Source organism: Protopterus annectens, chromosome 5.part1, assembly GCF_019279795.1.
Source record: "Protopterus annectens isolate FY-2018-M chromosome 5.part1, PAN1.0, whole genome shotgun sequence".
Classification (NCBI taxonomy): Eukaryota; Metazoa; Chordata; order Ceratodontiformes; family Protopteridae; genus Protopterus; species Protopterus annectens.
Genome location: NC_056736.1, coordinates 569,470,856 through 569,492,714, shown reverse-complemented (window position 1 = coordinate 569,492,714; position 21,859 = coordinate 569,470,856). Strand labels below are relative to the sequence as shown.

Below are 21,859 nucleotides of genomic sequence, written 5' to 3'. Positions count from 1 at the left end.
AAGAGCACATGTATGTTTCATATGCAAGGGGCCTATGCTTTGAAAACAGCCCAGAATTGATCTTTATCTGCCACTGGCAAAATGTATTTTCTTTGAATTTGGGTTTCAATGAATGTGGGTTTCAAGGGCAGAGAAGTTTTAATGCTAAGTCTGTTTTCATTGTGAGACCGCATTGCTTTGTTTAGCAGATGTCTTAGTGTTTTGTGCTGTAAAATGCAAAATAAAACTTTCAAATGAAGTCCAAATCATCATAGAAGTAAAGCAGTATGCACATTGGTGTTTATGGTAAATGGAGTGAAATAGCCAAGCAATGGATCATTAGAATGGCTGCAGAGGGGAGGCTCCATTCGACCATGATCTTGTGAGGGGGAAGGGTGGCAAACTCAGACAGCCCCAGCTGAACTATACCTCCCAACTGTCCAGATTTTCAAAGAATGAATAGATTTTTTCTTCTTATTTTTGGTTTGTTCCTCATAAAATTTGTGGTTTTCTGGCAAATCATTTAGGAATTAAGTCACTAAATAATGACACACTGAGTTTCAGACTTCATAACCTTCTGAAAAATGCATGCTAAAGTAAGACCTGTTATTCTGTCAACTGTCTCAGTTTATACAAGAGCAATTTTTAGTACTGTTTATATGTTCCCCCAATATATTTGGACTTGTTAGTTTTATTGCTTTAACAGGTTGAGAGGTACATCAAATAAATTGCTTTATAGAATTAGGCATAGCCAAACCTCTCAACTGTCCCCTATTTTGGTTCAAAATGTTGCTCTTCCCCCTAATAATCCCTCCGCAAAATAGCTATTTTGGAAGAAAACATGGAGGGTTTACAATTAAGGAATAACTGTAATAATCAGAGTTATAGATTACTTTTATTTCAGAAATGCATGTAGATTCTTTTTTGTCAGCTGCTCAAGTTAGCAGTACTAATATTAAAGCGTCCCTTCTTTGACAGGTTCCCAGCTGTATTGTGTGGCTATTTTATATTTTTGCATCACATCTTTGGTCCATTTTTCATAAAATTGTGTTTTTTTTTGGCAAATTAGTGACAAATCATTAAAGACTGACGTTAGAAAATAATGACAGACATTTGAGTTTCAGATTTCATACCCTTCAGAAAATTCATACTAATGCAAGGCCTATTCTATTATCTTTCTAAGTTTATAAGAGCAATATTTAAAAATTGTTCTTATTTTTGGGCCTTTGTCCCACTTCTATGTATGGCTTTATCCAGATTTCTTGCTCTGAGGTTGAGAGGTATGACAAATGTGTCAGGGCCATCACAGTCAGCCAGAGACATTTCAAATTGTGACATACTTGTTGCACCCCACTTCCCCATGTAGTGACTCTGGATGTGTCCAAGCAAGGCAAGGAGTAGTTATGCAGTGTAAATGTGCAGAGTATCACCCCATCCAAGGTAGACACAAGTACTACAGTGGCTTTTCAACTGTCCTTGATTTTGCAGAATGGTCTGGTTTGTCATATTTTTGTACTGTTGATTTATGCTTATTACTCAAAGTGCCTGTTGCTCTGTGTTTAAGTAGCAATGCTTTAATGACCATCAGGTAAGCTTGTCTGAGATCGTAAGATGCAAGTAAGCTTTAATAAGCATACTGTTAAAGAATTGCCATCATTAAGCCTTTCTGTTGTTGCCATGCAGAGAATACTTAACTAGATAATGTATAAGCCTTGGGTATTGAAATGCATATGACAGTATTTGTAATAAAGGACAGGATTACATTATTTTAAGAAGCTCATTACACTTGTTGGAGACTTCTAGTCATCTCTGTAGGCTTTATCTGTAAACTAAATAGAATGCCAATCATGTGTGGTCCATAACCTGTACAGTAATCCTTTAAGCAATGTATCTTGAGCTTGTTTCTTGTTTGCTTTTCATTTTTTACTTTGATCATGTTTTCCCCATGAAACAAGTAGATAGCTGTCAGGCAGCAGGTCTTTTTTGGATAAGAAACATTTTTACAAGTGGGGGCATCACAGAGATTTCTACTTTCAGTGTGTTACTTGGTACTTTAATAAAGCTGAATATAAATTATAATTAGAACTACAGTGCAAGGAGAAGTGGTTTGAGTTGAGTGCTGCTTGTTTTCCTTATACTTGATTTTGACTGGCATTTCAGTAATGTATTTAAAAAGTAATTTATTTTTTCATGCCTCACAACCTTTTTGTTTCCATCTAGATATTAAGTAAGCTGTCATGCAGCCAATGCATTGAAATATTTTTATTCTTCTACACTTCATTTTGTCTTGATTGGACTCTCATAATGATGGTTTGGCACCCAGGGCAGAGTATTTAATTAAAGTTAGTTTTTGTGGTTTTGAACATAGCTCCTCCCCTTTCTAGTTGGCCGCACCCCTTCCCATTGACCCCAGCCATTCAGCTGTCTCCTGTAGCCCCTCTTTGATTTGAAGTCACCAGCCGCCACTGCAAATAAATTACAGTCCACTCTTGCCTATTGTCTGTATCCCTAATTGCAGTCATCCCTATCGGCAGAATCTCCCTTCTCCATTCCTCTGTTGACTTAGTTCTTAAAATACTTTTTGCTACTTTATGAATATAATATAGCGTATGATTATTGTTATTCTCCTTAAAGGTCTGCATCCAAAATCCCAGTCTTGCCTTGTTTCCTGACCTTCCCACCTGTTTTCTAATTATCTCTTTCTACTTTGATTGATAGTTTTCTGCTTGTGCTATGTATAGGAGCCTTGTGTTGCCCTAAAATACCCCATTCAAAGCAGGTAATCTAATCCGCCTTGTTCTTTTGGAAGAATAAGATTATTGCACTTGACTCTTGACGTCTTTCCCTCCCAGATGAAATCTTTCAGCTCTTTATTAATCCACAACTTCTCCTCTGGTTGATAAAAATATGCCTGGCCTTGTGTATAGGACTAAAAACATTTTAACTGCTTGCATCTTACTGTGATATCCATATAACAGAGCTTCCATTTTCTCAGTTTTTGTATTATCATTTGTTTAGTCTCTTCCCACATATCCTTAACTGTCACACTGGAATCATTTTTAATCCATACTCCTAAATACTTCATTTTATTTATCATGTCCCCATAAATATGGATATTGCTGAAAAAATGTGTATGTGCATACATAATTTACCGCTATTACCTTTGTTTTAGTTTCATTAATTTTTTATCCCAAAAAGATTTTAAGCTGTCACAATAGGTTCCACAGCACTATAATGTCCATTTCTAGTTTTGTCAGGTATAAAATAATATCATCTGGAAAAAGAGCCCACTTTTCTTGACTACCATGCCAATTATATCCTTGAATTTCTGAGTCCCTTACTTTCTTTGCTAGTGGTTCCGAATGTAGTGCATATAACAAAGGGCAGAAAGGGCACCCCTGCCTGGTTCCTCTGCTCAAGCTCAGAGAGGACCCCACCCACTTTAATTTTTGCCTCTGATCCCTAATATATCATCCTAATCAACCTTATAATTTTGTCAGGGAACGCAGATGTTTCCGATGCTCTGCTCAAAAAGTCCCAGGTTAATCTGTCAAATGCTTTCTCTCCATCAAGACCCACCAACAATAGTGGCATTTTCTTACATTCTGCTTCCGTCTGGATCATCACTGTTCTGTTAATGTCAAATGTTTTCCTCCCCTTCACAAAACCACATTGATCCATATCTGTCAATTTTGGCATCATGTTTGCCATTCATTTAGCCATTATAGACATAAACACTGTATAATAATGGTTTAGTATTGAAATGGGCCTGTATGAAGCTGGATCTGATAGATTTTTACCATCTCTATGTATTACAACTGTCACCACTTTCTTCCAGGATGTTGGTACTTCTCTTCCTCTTAAAATGCTGTTAAATAAAACCTTCCAGATCTTTATCATTTTCCCTTCCTAGCTTCCAGACTTCCACAGGACTATCCTCTATTCCTAGGGACTTTCCTGTGGATTGGTTATACATCACCATTTTTATCTCATGTCCTCCCATTCTAACTGTTAGTATTTGAGCCTCCTCTACCTCTAACCTTGACATATTTAATTCTTCCTTAAATATTTCCAGTTGTACCTTTTCTTGATTTCCATATTCCTTTGCTTTATACAGACTTTCATACAACTTCTGGAATATGTCTAATACTTCTCAAGATCCCTTGTCTAATACTTCTCAAGATCCCTTGTTGTCTTCCTTTTTATAGGCTCCCTAAGCTTGGAGACCGCCCCTTCTACTTTCTGTTGCCTGAGTCCCTGTGCTAAAAGTTTTTGTGCTCTAGAGTTATTATCAAAAAACAGTTGCTTAATAGCAATCTTTCGAAACCCATGCATATTATCGAGATAATCCCTTGTTTTCTGTTTAGCATTCTGTAGTTGCTGCTTTTCTTTTTTTGCAATACTTTAACATTTGTCAGTTCCTCTAAATAATAGTTATTACTTCTTAACCATATCTCCCTTTCTTTTATTTCTATCCTATTTTTAAACTCTAATTTTATCCCATTCCCTAGCTATATTTTCAGGAGAAATGTATATGTTCTGTAATACTCCTGAATAGTTTCCACAATCCATTCCTTAAATTCCTCTCTTTTCAACAGATAGGTGGGAAGCTCCAGTGTCTCATTTTTATTTATTTACCCTGTGTTACAATGTGTTTTTATGTTGGTTATTATTGAAGCATGATCTGAAATACTTATTGGGTGCATATCAAGACCTTCAATTACAGTAGATATAAAAAGTTTACACCCCCCTGTTAAAATTTCAAGTTTTTGTGATATAAAAAATAAGACCACAATAAATAATTTCAAAACTTTTCCCACCTTTAATGTGACCTATAACCTGTACAATTCAATTGAAAAACAAGCAAACGTGTTAGGGGAAAATTTTTAAAAATAAAAAAAAATGTACAATATACTGGTTGCATAAGTGTGCACACCTTTAAACTAATACTTTGTTGTGGGTGCACACCCTTAAAGTAATACTTTGTTGAAGCACCTTTTGATTTAATTAAATTCATTTTCTTAAGCTGCATTATAGCAGTTTACTGTGGAATATAAATAAATGCCAGTGTAATCCTTCTCCATTGGCAGTAGCCCCTTAGTACAGCAAACCATTATTGTCTTTTTTTATCCTCTTCTAGCAATATTGAAACTCTTTTGCAATGAATGTAAGTACGCCTGTCTTCCTTTGCCCCAGGTGTTCCACTGAATAACCATCCTGAAAACCTTTGTTTATCAAATTCACATGTTCATTTCTTTCTAAGTTTGTCTCCGGTAGCATAGCTATTTGCGGTCTACATTTTTAATATAGTTCACTACCCTTTCTTTTTTGTATTTATCTGTGTGACCATTAACATTTAAATACAATACAAAAAGCATCACATTCTTGAAAAATTATTATTCTCATATTTTATGTATAACAGCGTTTTTGTTAAATGTCTAGTTCCAGCTTTTGTGTTACATGCATGTACTCTTTGGCAGGTTAGTCTTTTATACAGTTGTTTCTTGTCATCTCCATTTGAGCCTGTGTCACATCTTACAGAATTTTTTTGAAGACCCTCAAACAAAAATACAAGCACACTCCAAACCCCCCCAAAACCCTAACACACAAAATGATGTATACCTTCAAATATTGACATTTTACCCTCCTAATAGGAACGAATGTTCCAAACTGACAGCCATTCACACAGATTTGAGATAACTTAAAAGAAGGATAATCTATGCTAAGATGTATGGTTCAGCCTGTGGTTCTGTTAAGTGCTGTCTGGCTTTGTCTTATCTTTGTAGCTCTCTCAACTGGAAAACACTTGAATGCTTTCAGAAAACATTTAGTCCAAACCATTTCTCTTTATTAGATTGTCTGCTAAAGACCTGAGAACCAGACACAAAACTGTTTACTAGAAAAATAACCTTATAATATTCAGTATTCTTTTTCATTTACTTGCTTTAGCTTAAAGGTTGTTACTAGATGCCTTTAACCCAGTCATTCCCATATGAAAGAATGAGAAAAAGCCCACTAATTTTTCTTTTGTCATGCTGTGTTAACCAGATGTTTTTTGCACTGGCTATATTTCTTAAAACTGAAGAGAGAGAGAGAAAAAAAGAAAAAAACAGGAACACCTATTTGCATTAATATCCCCATTACACTTACAAATAACTGAAACAACATTACTTTATAACATGCAAAGAAAATCATGCACTATTTAAATAATAATATTAAGAAAAAAAATTGTTTGCATAAAGTCTAGGTTGTTTTCTCATAGCTAGGTTTGGAACGTACACACAATGTGCCCTTTCAAATAACACTTCCTGTTGTGGAATACCTGTCCAGTTGCTTACTTGTGCTTTCATAAAATTAATACAGTCTGTTCCTTCCAACTTCTCAGGTACAGCAAATCTCAGGTTTTCCCTATGTGCTCTTTCCTCTAATTCTACTTTTTGAAACATCTCCTCTTCTTGTGCAGTCTCATATTCAGCCAGCCTTTTCTTCATTTCAGACTCTGAGTTTTGCAGTCTTATCACCTGATTTGAATATCTGTTTAAAGCTTTTACCAGCCTTTTATTGTTTAAGTTGATATACTCCATCAGTGTTTCATTTATTTTAGTCAGGTCTGTGTGCGTTTATTTGTCTTATATTTTACTGTAGGTTACTTGTCATGTCTGGAGCTTGCACTGCTTTTTCTGAACAGCTGTAGTACTTTTCCCATTCAGTGTTTTTTCATCACCTTTTGTAGCTGATTTTCTTTCAGGTCCTTTGTATTTCTTTTTTCTAGTCACTTACTGAATTTTACCCAGAAATCTAGGTCCTCTGGCTTGCTCTGCCAAATTTCTGTTTTCACATCAAGAGAGCTAGAATTAAACTGTCACTCAGTATGCAGCCACCTTGGAAGTCAACAACAAAAGACTGTCTTTGTCAATAAACAGTAAGATCCCCCTTCATATATAGATTATAGCTACTCATATTAATATATATTCATTGATCTTTACAAAACAGTTATTGAATGACATTCAAATTATCCTAGTATTACTATACTAAATGATCAGTGTAGTTTATTGTAAAAATCCCTCTAAAATAAACTCTGCATTTCATGAAAGTAATCTTGCAGCTATTAGGTATTATCATACATCTTCTATTGCAGACATATAATCATAATTAGATGGAGTGCTCATACCTAAGCTTCTCCTTTTAATTCTACTTTCCCTGGATCCCCACCAAGCCAAGTTCGATCTTTTGGCCTGCAGTGCTCTTTAACAGAACCAGGCAACCTTGGAATGAGTGTTATTTTCAAAATATACAAAAACTTCTCCTTTTAATTCTACTTTCCCTGGATCCCCACCAAGCCAAGTTCGATCTATTGGCCTGCAGTGCTCTTTAACAGAACCAGGCAACCTTGGAATGAGTGTTATTTTCAAAATATACAGAAAGTATGTTTTATCCTCCAGACAAAATTAATTGCTAGCCCTTGTTTAATTTCTATTTTTAAGTAAATCACTCCATCACGGACGTTAGTTTGCCCCTCCCTATACTGTACTTCCTAACAGCAGTCTCCCTTTGCAAGCTGTTTCAACTATTTGAAAGCCCTGCTGTTTTTCTAGTATTACTAAACCCTTTCTCCTATAACTTGTGGTCTTTCTAAATCCCACATACTCCTGGTTACAAGTGTTTATTTTATTTCAAAAGAAAGGTATGCAAAACAAGCCCAAATTACCTACTGATTTTCTTATTGTTTCAGAACATTAGCTGCCCCCCATTCTGTATTTCTAGCTGTAATCTGTCTTTAGATGCTGTACTATTTGCATGCTCTGCTGTTTCTCTACTTCTACTAAACATTTTCTCTTATATATTCTTGTCTTCCTAATTTCCACATAACTTCTTGGTAAAATTGGCTTATTTTATTTCAATAAGACAGGTATGCAAAATAAGCAAGTCAGAGTACCTATTGCCTTTTCTTATTGTTTCTGTAGACTTGCTCTAAAATACCTCAAACTAGATGACACAGTTGACTACTTTAATAAGACATTCCTAAGCATCCTTAATTACCACGCCTCCATAAGACGTTCCCAAACTAGAGCCCAACAATCCCCATGGCTACAAAAAAATACTAAGTCTGAAATGAAAAACAGGGATAAAGCGTGGGACACAAAAACCAAAACCCCCTCTACTAGGCAAAAATTCCTAGAACTATGCAATAGAACCAAAAAGCTTATAAAACAGGACAAAATCCAATACTACCAGTCTGCCCTTACCTCCTGCCAACATAACCGCAAACAATTCTGGTCCTCAGTAAATGCCATCCTCCACCCAGGTAAAGTAAGTACACCCACTCCTAACTTAACTCACTCCTCAGAAAATATTGCTACCTCTTTCAACAATCACTTCACACAAACCGTACTATCACTAGCTAGACAACACAACCCCCCATAAACCCACACCATCAACTAGAACTAACAATCTCCCAACTAGCTTCTCTTTCTCTCCTGTTCCTACCTCCAAAATAAAACTACTACTAACTAAACTTAAAACCACCAGATTAGCAGCAGACAACCTCCCAGGTGAATACATTCAACTTGCAGGTGACGCTGTAGCCTACCCCATATCACTCTTGATTAACAGATCTTTGTCAGAAAGTTATGTTCCTACACTATGGAAAGTCTCACACATAATTCCCCTATACAAAGGAGGCCCCTCCACAGATCTAACCAATTACCGCCCCGTAGCTATTCTCTCGCCACTCTCCAAATAACTAGAGAGATGCATTCATTCTCAAGTCTCAGATCACCTCCTTGCTAACAACCTCCTCTCCAACACACAACAAGGTTTCCGACCTAACCATAGCACCACGACCGCCTTACTCTCTTTCTCTAACACTATCCTACAAAATAAAAATGCAGGTTATCTCTCCTCAGCTACCTTCCTAGATCTCTCTAAAGCTTTCGACATGGTCCCACACAAACAACTCATCTCACTTCTCAATAACCTATCCTTCTCTCAGCCAGTCATCAACTGGTTTCAGAGTTACCTATCTGACCGCCAACAAGCAGTTGTTTGGCAGGACAACCTATCCCCCCAACTACCAGTCTCCATAGGAGTTCCCCAAGGGTCCATCTTGGGACCCCTACTCTTCTCTATTTTCACCAATAATCTAGCCTCAGCCACAACACATGGCACACTCATACTATACGCAGATGACTCAACCATCATCTGCACAGCACACTCCCTACCAGAACTGCAAAAAGTCACACAGGAAGCATTTTCTTCTATTGAAACTTGGTTATCCGATGCCCAACTAATACTCAACCCAAACAAAACAAAATTACTAATCTTCCAAACCACCAAACTTACCCTAGACAGCTCTCACTTTAACATCCACAGCAAAAGACTACACCACCATCCATCCTACAGAACACACCAAATTACTAGGAGTATAAATAGACAATAAACTGAACTTTGACATTCACATTTCCATGACCATTAAAAAAGTGCACAAAAACTAGGAGCATTATATAGAAATCAGCAACTACTTACCAAAGCAGCTAAAATTTCGGTAGCAAATTCTCATCTTATCTCTACCCTACTCTATGCCTCTCCAATATTTACTAACCTTAGACAATGCGATCTAAATAAGCTTGAAACCTGCTACAACAAAATCGCCAAATTCGCCACAGGGGCTTCCTACCTTACTCACCACTGTCTCTCACAAGCAGAACTGGGCTGGCTAGAGCTCCCCCACCTCCTTCAATGGTACTAACTCACACTCGCCCACAAACTAATAAACCAACCACTAAAAGTCCCATCCCTCCAGAATCTATTCCAACCCTACATAACCACGAGACTACTAAGATCCAGCCACAAAAACAAGAGCCATTAACTCTGCTGGAGAAGCATTATTCTCCTGCACTATAGCCAAACTCTGGAACTCCCTCCCATCCTCAATTACCTCTCTAACTTCTTGCACCCACTTTAAATCCTTACTAAAATCACACTTCAAAACTTGCCAGATATGCCCTTGCAACCCCCCCCTCTAATACCATCCACTCCCCCCACCCACTACCTCTCTCAGCCCCTATCAACAACCTACTCTTAGCAAGCTTGACTACTCATGTTCCCAGCTACCTATCACATAATACTAACTTCTTGTAGCAACAACTGCTAATGGCTGTTATGTACCTCAAAAACAGATTGTATCAATTGTTCAGTGATGAATCTCAACTACATTTGTAACCATGTTTAGTATATATCACCATATTTTAAAATTGTATTATGTTCTACAGCTGTTTTACATCTGTTTTCTTCTTGTCTTGCGTCCTTAACTGGACTAATGTCTATATTTAAATGCTATGTTTTTTAACTGTATAATGCAAATAATACTTAATGTGGAGCTTTTCTCCCCGGCCTCCGCTGAAAACGGACCTGTGTCCAGTCGGACTCTCCCGGCCAACAAATGTAAATAAATAAATAATAATTATATTGCTTAGCAAAGTATATCATTACTTTAGAAACATTAGCTAAACAGCATTATGGAAAATGTAAATTAAAGAAAGGTAGCTTGTCAGTGCACAGCACAGATACATTTGATACAAGTTTCCTGTATTTCAAATACCTTTTTTTATCCTACTTTAACATGTGATCACCATCTCTAATGGATATCTTTTCTCTCTCTTAATGAAACGAAAAACATGCTTACAACCATAATTCTGCCTTGATTATAAGAGGCCTACAGCTCTTCAGGCTTCTTTTATGCATTCTTCAAGTTTTTCAAAAACTGTTATCAGCTATGTTGTGGGGAATAAATTATAAACCATATATAGGCTCATAGGAGGTTACTAGGCTAACGACACTAGAGCCCTTACAGGCCTAGCCCTATTTATCCTGAGCTGCCCCAGTTTATGTGGTTAGGTGAGTGAAATCCGCAGAGGTAAGGGTCTATGGTAGGTAATACCAACTTCCTCTGTCCAGTAGTGACATTGTCACCACCCCAGGAGTGAATTTGCGGTCACCCACCCATTGATCTAGGTTGTGTATTAACATATAACTGCACTTTTGGTATCCTACAACTTTGTCCTTGGGTACTTTTTAGGTCTGCTTTCCTGTCCTTTGTCAGAATTTTATCCCTCAGTATACAAGGGATTATTTTCAGATGAGGAAACATAGTAGTTTTGGCCCATTGACAGCTACCATTGAGGCAGTTTACTGAAACAAATCTTTAATGAATAATCATTTCCCTTAGTTAGGAGAACTTTTAACAAATGGTCCTAAATTTTCACACTGAGTCAGTGTCTATCAACTTTCCTGTTTCAACAGTCTAGCCTGATCTCTCATGTACATCTCTGTAGGAACAATACATCTGGTCTTCACTATTACTGTACTATTCTTCTCCAAGTACAGTTTTTTGTTTGTTTGTTTGTGTGTCTTTCGGCTTTTCCCGGTTAGGGGTAGCCACAGCGGAACTCCGGTCCGCTAATGATTGGCAGTAGATTTTTACGTGCTGGCTTGCCGGGCCTAACGCACAACCTTCAACGAAGGAACGCACATTCACGCATGTCGACACACAGAAGACGCTCTAACTGAGAATCGAACGGGCAACGTCTAACTGTGAGGCGACAACGCTACCGCAGCACCACCACCGCAGTTGATTTTCATTTACCCAGTTTGAGTTGTGTCTTCTAAGATGGCCAGACAAATGATATTTCCAAATCAGGGCAGTCAGGGAAGCAGCAGTACTCTGAAATTAGTTGCAGGAGGATTTGTACCTTGGTGTTGTCAAATCAGGCTCCTTTCATTACTCAGTGGGCTTCTATAATCCCAAGTACTCTCTCTAGATGTTACTCAGATGGCGCCAGAGTCACCTCCCTCCTCCCAGGATGGGCAAGCTGGTAGTGGCCGCTCAATTTATTCTCCTCACCCGGGCAAGTCCAACATCTGAGACACTAATACATTTGGGGTGTCAAGTTGTTATCAGGGCTTCATTCCCCTGTTCCACAGATCTGAGGCCTAAATATGTTTTTCTTAAGGAGTAAAAGTTCGCTTGCATTTTTATTAAATGAGTTTATACATATATTTCTTTATACTGTTCTTCATGTTGGTCATCTCATCTGGATCCTTTGTGGACTACTGTGCCATCCAGTACCTCTTTCCACCTCTGAAATGGTACATTCATGAGTGTGTTTACCTGAATTAACAAATTAGTATGTGGGTTCTGTGCTATGAAGATGGATATTATACACGAGAACTTGGACAGAGTTCAGATGTGTGTGACAGAGAAGTTAGTTGTTGGTCACAATACTAGAAACTACTGAGTTTTCTGCCTAAAATAGTTTAGGTGGTAGCTGTAAAATTATCCATATTCCTGATTGTGCTTGTAATAAACATTTCTGCATGTGTTCTGCCTAAAATTGTTTAGGTAGTAGCTGTAATAGTCTCCATATTCCTGATTGTGTTGTGGGCCTAGTTGTTTGTTAGAGGCTGTTTTCTGAGCTCATTGCCCAGGCCATCATAGCAAAGACCATCCCCTACTTTAGTGAGAGTTTAGTGTTTATGGTCATTGTCTAGTTGGGTTGCCAGGGCTACGGCTTGGAGAAAGCACCTCATTGGTCTTTTGAACATTTTTTAAAGTGTTTCAGGTTTCAACTTTCTGTAAGAAGTTAACTTGAGTGTTTCAGCCATTACACACAGAACTTTCTGAAGAGGAGCAGCTGATCTGTGGTATATAGCAATAAGTAGACTGATTTTTTTGCTTATTTGTAGTAGTTATTGCTTATTTTAGATATTTATAGCAATTGTATTGTATACTGCATACTTTTACTGTATTTCATAGCTATTGGCTGACTTGTGATAAACATTTCTGTAGTGTTTTCTCCTACCCACCCTCTCTATTGACATGTTGTCTTTATACCTGCTTGCCTTGCAGTTGCTCACCCCTACTCTAATTAGGGTTACCACCTGTCCCACTTTGCGAGGGACAGTCCCTCTTTGGGCAGTTGTGTCCTGACAAAAAATATTAAAAATGGCAAATGTCCTGCGATTGTAGGACATAATTATTTCCTATATTTTATGTAATAGTTGCATAAAACAGTTATTCTGCATCTAAAATATCTAAATGTTATAAGAAACAGAAAAAGCAACTGAAATGCTACAAGAATAAGCTTGTATTTAGGCAAAAAAGTTAAGTTCTATCCTTTGAACTGACCGTGGGTATGTGTCGGCCTGTAAAATCTGATGTTTGTACTGAAAATGTCCCACTTTGGCCATTTGAAAAGGTGGCAACCCTAACTCTAATCTTGGGCACTCCTCCCAGTCTAGTGCCATTAGCTCATTCTACCTAATGCAGAGAGAATTTCCTTTTGTTCCTTCTTTCTCCCTTTCTAAAAAAAAAAAAATGTGTCTGAATATCCTTGTGTTCTGACTGTGCTTCTCAAACATTTTGGAAATATAGAGTATATTTTAGTGCATTTATTAAAACTGTATTTGCTTTACTATTGCTACAACTCAAGTGCTCTAGGTTGCACTGCATCTGAATTGTTTTAGTGTGTTTTAGCTGCTTTTCTGTATATATAGACTTTTCTGTATATGTAGACTAGCTACTTATTCTACTGTATTACTGCCTCTTAAATCGTTTTTCAGTTGTGCACTTGCCTTGCTTCATTTAAAAAGTTTTAAATTGTTAATTTTGTAGAGTTTTAATTGTATTTACTGTGCAGGGCTACACACTCAAGTGGGTTAGCCATTTATATGTTTATTTAGTGTATTACTGCATTGTTTAGCCTGTTTTAACAACAAAAAAAAACTATCTTGTTTGCTTGTTTCCTGTCTTTCCTAGCTAGTATAGTCCAGATCCCAGGCTTTACTGGTTTCAGGACTTTATTTTCTGTGTTCAGAGCTAGCCAGACCTTGCTGTGGTAGAGGGAACTCCTACTGCTTACCAATGGAAGTGGTGAGCATTGTACAGCCTGTCTGACACTAGAGGAGTGGTTTCCAGCTCTGAAATTGTAATTTTAGCCATTTTGGGCTGATTTCTATCCCTTTCAACTTTCTGGCTTAAAAACGCTCGTGTTTGCACATTTTTCGCATCGTGCAGCATCACCGGGCTATGGTTAAACTATGCCAGGTGCCAGAAAGCCTGCTCTTCAAATTCTCCCGTAGAACTAGGTGGTTTCTCAATAGTAACACTAAAATCTGAACCCCTGTGACTAACACTTGCTCTAGAACCTGCTGGAAAGCACTAGGAAGCCTTAAACTGATACAAGCACTCAACTCTCCTTGTTAATAAGGAGAAATTAATTGTAGGCACTAAACAGCATATAATTGCAAAGTACCTTGCAAAGGTAAGGGAAAACAGCTCTTGTACTTTACAAAAAAGCACCTAAACAGGCATGCCCAAGGGTCAGCTTCCAGTGATTTCTCCTGTCCACCGGGTGAATCTGGGCATACTGGGGCAATGCAACAACTGCCTCATGTACACAGACAGCCCTCTCCTCCTACTACCTAACACTACAACCTGCAGAAAATGCACTTACATAGCCAAACTGGAAGCAAAGCTCTCTCCAGCCAAGATTGTGCTAGACAGTCAAGAGGAGAAGGTTAACACATGCACTACACCTCAAGCAACACATAGCTCTTCAAAACCCACACCATCAACAGCCACACATAGCAACACTAAACCCTCATATGCGGAGGCCCTTAACATTAACCTGCCCAAGCAACAAGGACCTCCGAAGCTGAAACGCAAACAAACACCAGCCACAACCAAAGTGACACATAGCTCACAACACCAGTGTGCCACCCAACAACAACCCCTAAGGCAAGACAATGTACTCAACACATTAGTCATAGGTGACTCTATAGTCAGGCACACTGATGTCCCACTCACCAGGCTGAACAAGGAGGAAATTACAGTCAGCTGCCTGTCAGGTGCCAAGATCCACCACATAACGCACGCACTCAAGTCACTCCACAACAAGTACAAATACGACTCTGTCATTGTCCATGTTGGAGTGAATGACTTCAGATGTACCTCCCAGGACTACATGAAAAGAGACATGGAAGAGCTCTCAGATCATGTGGCCCAGGCAGGTATGACTCTAGCCCTGAGTAGCATCCTGCCTTCGCCCAGAATGATACCACAGTATAAGGACAAAATGATTGACTTCAACAATTGGCTAAGCTTCTGGTGTCATTCAAAGGGGATCCAGTATCTGTCTGCCTGGGACGACATGAACGACAACCACGATGCATTGCCAGAGATGGTCTGCACCTGTCACCCCTGGGATTCAGGTTACTGGCTAAAGCTGTCACCACCCCTATAGTGCCTTTTTTAGGCAAGGTTCAAAGGACAAAACCACCACCGTAACAGATACAAGCATGCAAAATCTGAAGGTAATGCTCGTCAATGCTAGAAGTCTAAACCTCAAAATGCACTCTCTCTCTCGAGGCACTCCTAAAAATGGAGAACATCGATATCTGTGCAGTAACTGAGACCTGGTTCAAAGCTCTAGAGAGCACCTTTGCAATACCAGGCTACAACTCTTATCACACTTTTCGGCCACCAAATCAAGACCGAAACACTAAAGGTGGAGGAGTGTCCATATTCACACCTCCAGGCTAGTTGCCCAACACAATGCATCTGAAATTCTCCAGCTGCAACTAGCACTAGGTAAGACTGCAATCCAAATTGTAGCTTGCTACAGATCCCCCACCATGCCCCAAGATTCTCACTACACCTTTCTAAACATACTGGACAATATTAAGATACAACCAAACACCCTAATACTGGGTGATTTCAACTACCCTCCCATTAACTGGAAAAACTACTCGGGTACCAACATCTTTTCCCAGCAGTTCTTGGAATTCATAAATTCCAACGTCCTGGATCAACTAATCCATTGTCCCACCATATCCCAGACCTGGTCATTACCAACATGGGAGATAGATGCTCCACACCAGTGGTCACCCCTTCATTGGTTAGGTCTGACCATAAGCAAATCACCCTTGACATCCACATCCCACCCCCACCCCCCAGTAAGGAAACCTCCTTAAAAAACTTCTCCAAAGCCAACTTCATGCTACTCAAGTCAGAAGTGACAAACTTCATGACACCCATGCAGATCGGAGCTGAAAGTTCGACTACTGAATCCTACACTAAGGCACTGTACGAGCACATCCACTCATGCATGAATCGTGCCATCCCAAATAGAACCAAGACAATCTCCTCCAAAAAAAGGATCTGGTGGTCCCCTGCCATAAAGCATGAATCGTGCCATCCCAAATAGAACCAAGACGATCTCCTCCAAAAAAAGGAAGTCAATCTGGTGGTCCCCTGCCATAAACAAGCTATACAAGAGAAGAAAGAAACTGTTGCAGAAAAGAGGAAAATCCCAGGATGCAAAAAACTCCCTTGCCAGCCTCAGTAAAAAGCTGAGATCCCTCATAAAATCCTACAAAGCTAGTTACAAAAATAAAATTGCCAAAAATTCCAAAGACAACCACAAGGCATTCTATCGTTATGTCAAAAATCTAAATGGCAATGCTCAGATATGCTCTGAGCTACAACAGAATGGCATTAAATATACTGATCCCAAGGATATTACCAATATCCTGGCAGATTGATTTAGTGCAAACTTCACCCCCTAAAGGGCCCATCTCAATACCAAAATATGGCCAAATTCCAGTAATCACGGCCACACAGGTAGAAACGCACTCTCCAAAGCTAAGAATACAGCATCCATGGGACCAAATGATATCCCAGGCTGTGTACTGCATGAACTACAAAATGAACTGGCACCTCACCTAAGTGTCATGTTTAATCATAGACTTACCTCAAGCTTCATGCCCACTGAATGGCGCACAACTACAGTTGTCCCACTCCACAAGGGGGGAGCTACCTTGGATCCCAGGAACTACCATCCCATCAGTCTGACGAGCCTGATCTGCAAAGGCTTGGAATGCATTATCATGGAACTTATAAACAAAGACATTGGCAACCTTCAAACACTGGACTCCACCCAGTTTGGGCTCGTGAAGGGCCGATCTTGTCTCCTGAACCTGATTGACTTCTTCGAATCAGTCTCCAGAGCTGTGGACGAGGATAAGGCAGTCCACACAGCCTATCTGGACCTCGCCAAGGCCTTCGACACCATCCCCGACTCTGGAATCATAGATAAACTGACTAAGCTGGGTATAAATCCCTACGTCACTCGATGGGTTGCCAACTGGCTTACTGACAGAACCCAGACTGTAAAAGTAGCCGACTCCAAATCCAGCTCCAGACAAGTGACAAGTGGAGTACCTCAGGGTTCAGTCCTGGGACCGCTCTTGTTTGGCATCTACTTCTCTGAAGTACAGGCCAACACTAAGGGACTCTGGCTAACAAAGTTCGCAGATGACTGCAAACTGGGAGCCATTATTGAATCCCCAAATGATGTGGATATTCTACAAAAGGGCCTTACAGAAACAGATGCTTGGTGCCAGAGCCATGGGCTTAATGCCAAGCAATGTATAGTTATCCCCTTTGGGAAAAACCATGTACCCATGAATTACCACATAGGTGGCAATACACTAAACACTGAAAGTATGGGACACAGGTGACAGTGGTCTTACCTTCGATGACCACATTGCCACAACAGTCGGGAAATCCTTCTATGTGGTACACCTCATCACTAAGGGCTTTTCATCCAGAAAAAGGGAGGTCATTGTCCCACTGTACTCATCCCTCATTAGACCCATTATAGAGTACAATGTCCCGTTTGGTATGTACCTCACAAGACATCTGCAACAGCTGGAAAGGCCACAGAAATACCTCACTAAAAGAATCACAGGCCTAAAGCAGATGCCCTATACTGACCATCTAAAAAAACTCCAACTATACTCTTTGGCATATCATCTACTCAGAGGCTATCTCTGCTTAACATACAAGGCCATGTCAAACCCTGAGCTGTTGGACATGCTCCACTTAAAGAAATCCCAATCCCTCAGAGCCACATGCTCCAGGGATCTAAACCTTGTCATCACAATGAACAAAACATGCTGGAGGGATAGGTTCCTGACCCAGAGACTCCCCATACTCTGGAATAGACTGCCTATACATGTCAAGCAGAGAGCCTTTTTGGCGCTCTTCAAAAGGAACCTTGACGATTGGATGGGAGATAGGAAATTCACCCCAGGGATCACGTCAGTCGCCCTGCTAGACAGGGGTCCAGGGAAGTAAATATTGCGGGAAGAAATATACAGGGAATTGTTATGTCTAGGCTTGTATAGGCCCTAGGGCCGATAGCCTAGTACCAACTTATGAACCTATGAGGTGGTTCATCAGAAAGGCTTCATACCATTCATCCAGTAGCAGAGATTTTCTTCACACTGCATTGAGGTGGACATCCAGAAAAAGTACATCTTAATGCAATGTGTGTTTGTGTGCCTTCTTTTGACCCAGCTGTTATCTTGCTCTTTACCACTGATCTCAGCCAGCATTTAGAAAGCATAACATTTGTCATTCTTTCCCCTTTCTTGTGTAGGAAATCCATTCCAGAGATATTTTTTCCTACTCTATCCCATTTGGTCCTCCAAAAACAAACCAAATAAAAAAAAGTTCCAAAGTCTGTGTCAGTGATACAGAAAGATGAATTCTGAGAACTGTCCTAATTGCTTGTTACAAAAAATAGTTATTGACAGGTAGTCAATGGTTATGGCTAAAAATGGTCCACAGATCAGTTCACTTACCCGTTTAACAAATTAATACTTGGGTGACAAAGATGAATGCTTTCATTTTGCAATAATACATACCATATTGTTTGTATTTTGTGTTTCTGAAAATGTTCATTGATGCAGATAATAAAACGGCTTGCTGTTCAGTTTCTAGCAAGATCAAGTAATGCTTTGTAATGGTGTATTTGTATTTGAAACATTATGTTGTTTTTCTTCTAGGTCCTCTTTAATTTAGCAAGTCAGTACTCTGCTAATGAAATGTATGCTGAAGCACTAAACACGTATCAAGTAATAGTAAAGAACAAGATGTTCAGCAATGCAGGTAAGGAGTGATCATTCTGCATAAGGGTAGTACCATTAGTTGTTCCTTGTTAGATACATAGTACAGGAAGGGGACTGTTGGTATTCTCACAATGGAAGAAACAAAACTAAGCCTTACCCATAGTACAGGCCTGTATACCCTTCTTAGGGTAAATATGACTGTCAGGAACTTTGTAACATAATATAAGCTTTTGAATCGCCATCCATCTTGTAAAGGTTCATAGTGGTAGCAAGCAGAGCAGGATAGACGGGACTTATTATCCCCAGCATCAGTCTGCAGGTCATCCTTTGGAATTGTCAGGCATTCCAAGAAAGGCAGTGAGATATAATCCTTGCATCATACACTTCATCTGCTGTGCTTGGTACATCTCCTATCAGAGGCACTCGGGTGGCATCCTCACTAAGTGCTCAAACCACATTGACTGACTCCTCTCAACCCAGAGAAATAGTTACTTTGTTCTGAGATTCTTCCAGGTGCCTGAGCTCCTCACTCTGTCAGAGTGAATCCACTATCCTGTGAAGGAACCTCATTTCACTAGCTTTTACCATGAGTTCATCCTTTCTGTTACTACCCAGAACCCATAACATTAAGTGAGAATGAGAATGTGAATTGATAAGTAAACTAAGACTGTTGTTGTGTAGACCAGTACAATGCCAGCATTACTGCCATCATTGTACCTTTTTGTTGGTCAGTCTCAGGTCTCCTCTTTCACTCATGAAAAAGATCCCAAGATGCTTAAACTCCTCTAGCTGCTCCCCCTCCACCTGCAGAGACCAGTGCAATCTTTCCCTGGAGAAGACTGACTTCTAATCAAAGGTGCTACTTTTCATCCCAGCTGCTTCACATTCAACAATGCAGGGCAAGACCAGTCTCTTGGCACTGTGCAGAGCATCCTAATGTAGTACTAACAATCTGAGATTGACTAGCAGCCTGGGAAACTGAAGGGCCAGACAGGGAGGTAGGCTTGAGCATCTGATGGCCAGCCTGCATACCTCAGTGGGAGTACATGTTTTTAAGGTGCTACACTTCTCTGCAGCAGAGATTGGAGTACTGTATTAGTGGCTCCACAAGCACCTGTGCACATTCAGTAGGAGGTTTGATTTTAACATGTCATGAGCATGAAAACCTATGGGCATTTGATTGCTTTGTTGCATACCTGCTCCTCAAGGAAATGATAGGGCATACGAATCCTTGAGTTTAGGAGTGAGTGATGCTAGCTGGAATGCCTTCATCTCCCCACCAAATAGAGATAATTGCTGCCCCAGGTGTGACCATAAGTTGAGTGCTGTGGTCCAGGAGGATGCTGGTCTGCCTACATACTGGCACTAGCCAATAGCTATTCTGACCAAGGGGTACAAAAATGTAGTGTATACTGGAGATCAGAATCAGGTTAAGATAACAGGACAGCTTCACCTATAAACAACTAAAATACTATTCTTCCAGTCATAAACTGAATATTTTTCAGACCATGGCAGCACCTTGATATTTTGTCCATGTGAACAAGAGAGGAGTTATAGACATATCCTTGACAGAATCATTTGTTTGACTTTATTTTGATAATACTAACACAACTCTCGTTCCTCAGATACAATGACTGAATGGCAGTCAGAAGAGGTCCCGGTCCCTGTTCATAGGTTCATAGGTTCATACTAGGCTATCTGCCCTAGGGCATTTATAAGCCTAGCCAGAATGTGTTTGGCTTTCGACACCCATTTTAAATTTATTTTGCTATGCCCTTTTTCGAGGTTAGTATACTGTACCTCTGTCTAACAGTGACACAGAAGTGATACCCGGGGTAAACCTACGATCTCCCATCCACTCATCAAGATTCCTCTTGAAGAGAGTCAATGAGGGACTCTGCCTAACCTGGACTGGGATTTTATTCCAGAGTGAAGGGAGCCTCTGGGTTATGAATCTGTCCCTCCAGCATGTCCTATTTATTTCAGTGCTGAGGTTCAAGTCTCTCGAGCGCGTAGCTCAATGGGATTTAGATTTTCTGAGGTGCAGCATGTCCATTAATTCCGGGTTGGACATGGCTTTATCGTCAGGCACAGATCGCCTCTGAACAGGCGGTATGCCACTGAGTAGAGCTGGAGTTTCTTTAACTGGGCAGCATATGGCATCTGTTTGAGCCCTTTGATCCTCTTGGTGAGGTACTTTTGGGGTCTTTCCAGTTGCTGCAGGTGTCTGGTAAGGTACATCCCAAAAGGGCATTGTACTCAATTATGGGCCTGATGAGGGATGAGTAAAGAGGCACGATGACCTTCCCTGATCTAGATGTGAATCCCTTCATGATTAGGTGGGCTATATAAAATGTTTTTCTATCCACTTTGGCCACGTGGTTGTCAAATGAGAGATTGCTATCAACTTGGGTCCCCAGGTCCCTAATTACTTCTTCTGTACTTAATGGATTTCCACCTATGTGGTAATTTGTGGGCACTTTGTTTTTGCCAAAGGGGATGACTATACACTTTTTGGCATTTAGCTTGAGGCCATGGCTCTGGCACCAGTTGTCTGTTTCTATGAGGCCCTTTTGGAGGATGCTTGTGTCGGCTGGAGAGTCGATTATGGCGCCCAGTTTGCAGTCATCTGCGAACTTGGTCAGCCACAGTCCTTCCGTGTTGGCCTGTACCTCCGAGAAATATATACCGAACAAGAGAGGTCCCAGGATGTTGCATTATCTCCCAAAAGATATTGTAGAGTGTGCAGACTTATACTTTCTTCAGCTCTACAGAATGCATCCACTTCCCATAGCTACCAGCATCTTCAAAAGGACAAAGAGTTGATCCACTTTTCTGTGACCAGAACAGAATCTACATTGCTTCTTCTGAGTCAGATATGATTATCAGATGAAACCTTCTTCCC

The 21,859-nt window shown here is 39.9% G+C and overlaps 1 protein-coding gene across 1 annotated transcript in view; it reads left to right on the top strand.

The window, feature by feature from the left end:
* Positions 1–21,859, top strand: part of IFT88 (intraflagellar transport 88) — a 1,839,004-nt gene that overhangs the window by 621,690 nt on the left and 1,195,455 nt on the right. Inside the window, exon 10 of the mRNA XM_044073191.1 lies at positions 18,892–18,994. Coding sequence (XP_043929126.1) covers positions 18,892–18,994 — 103 coding nt within the window. The remainder of the gene's footprint in view (positions 1–18,891; positions 18,995–21,859) is intronic.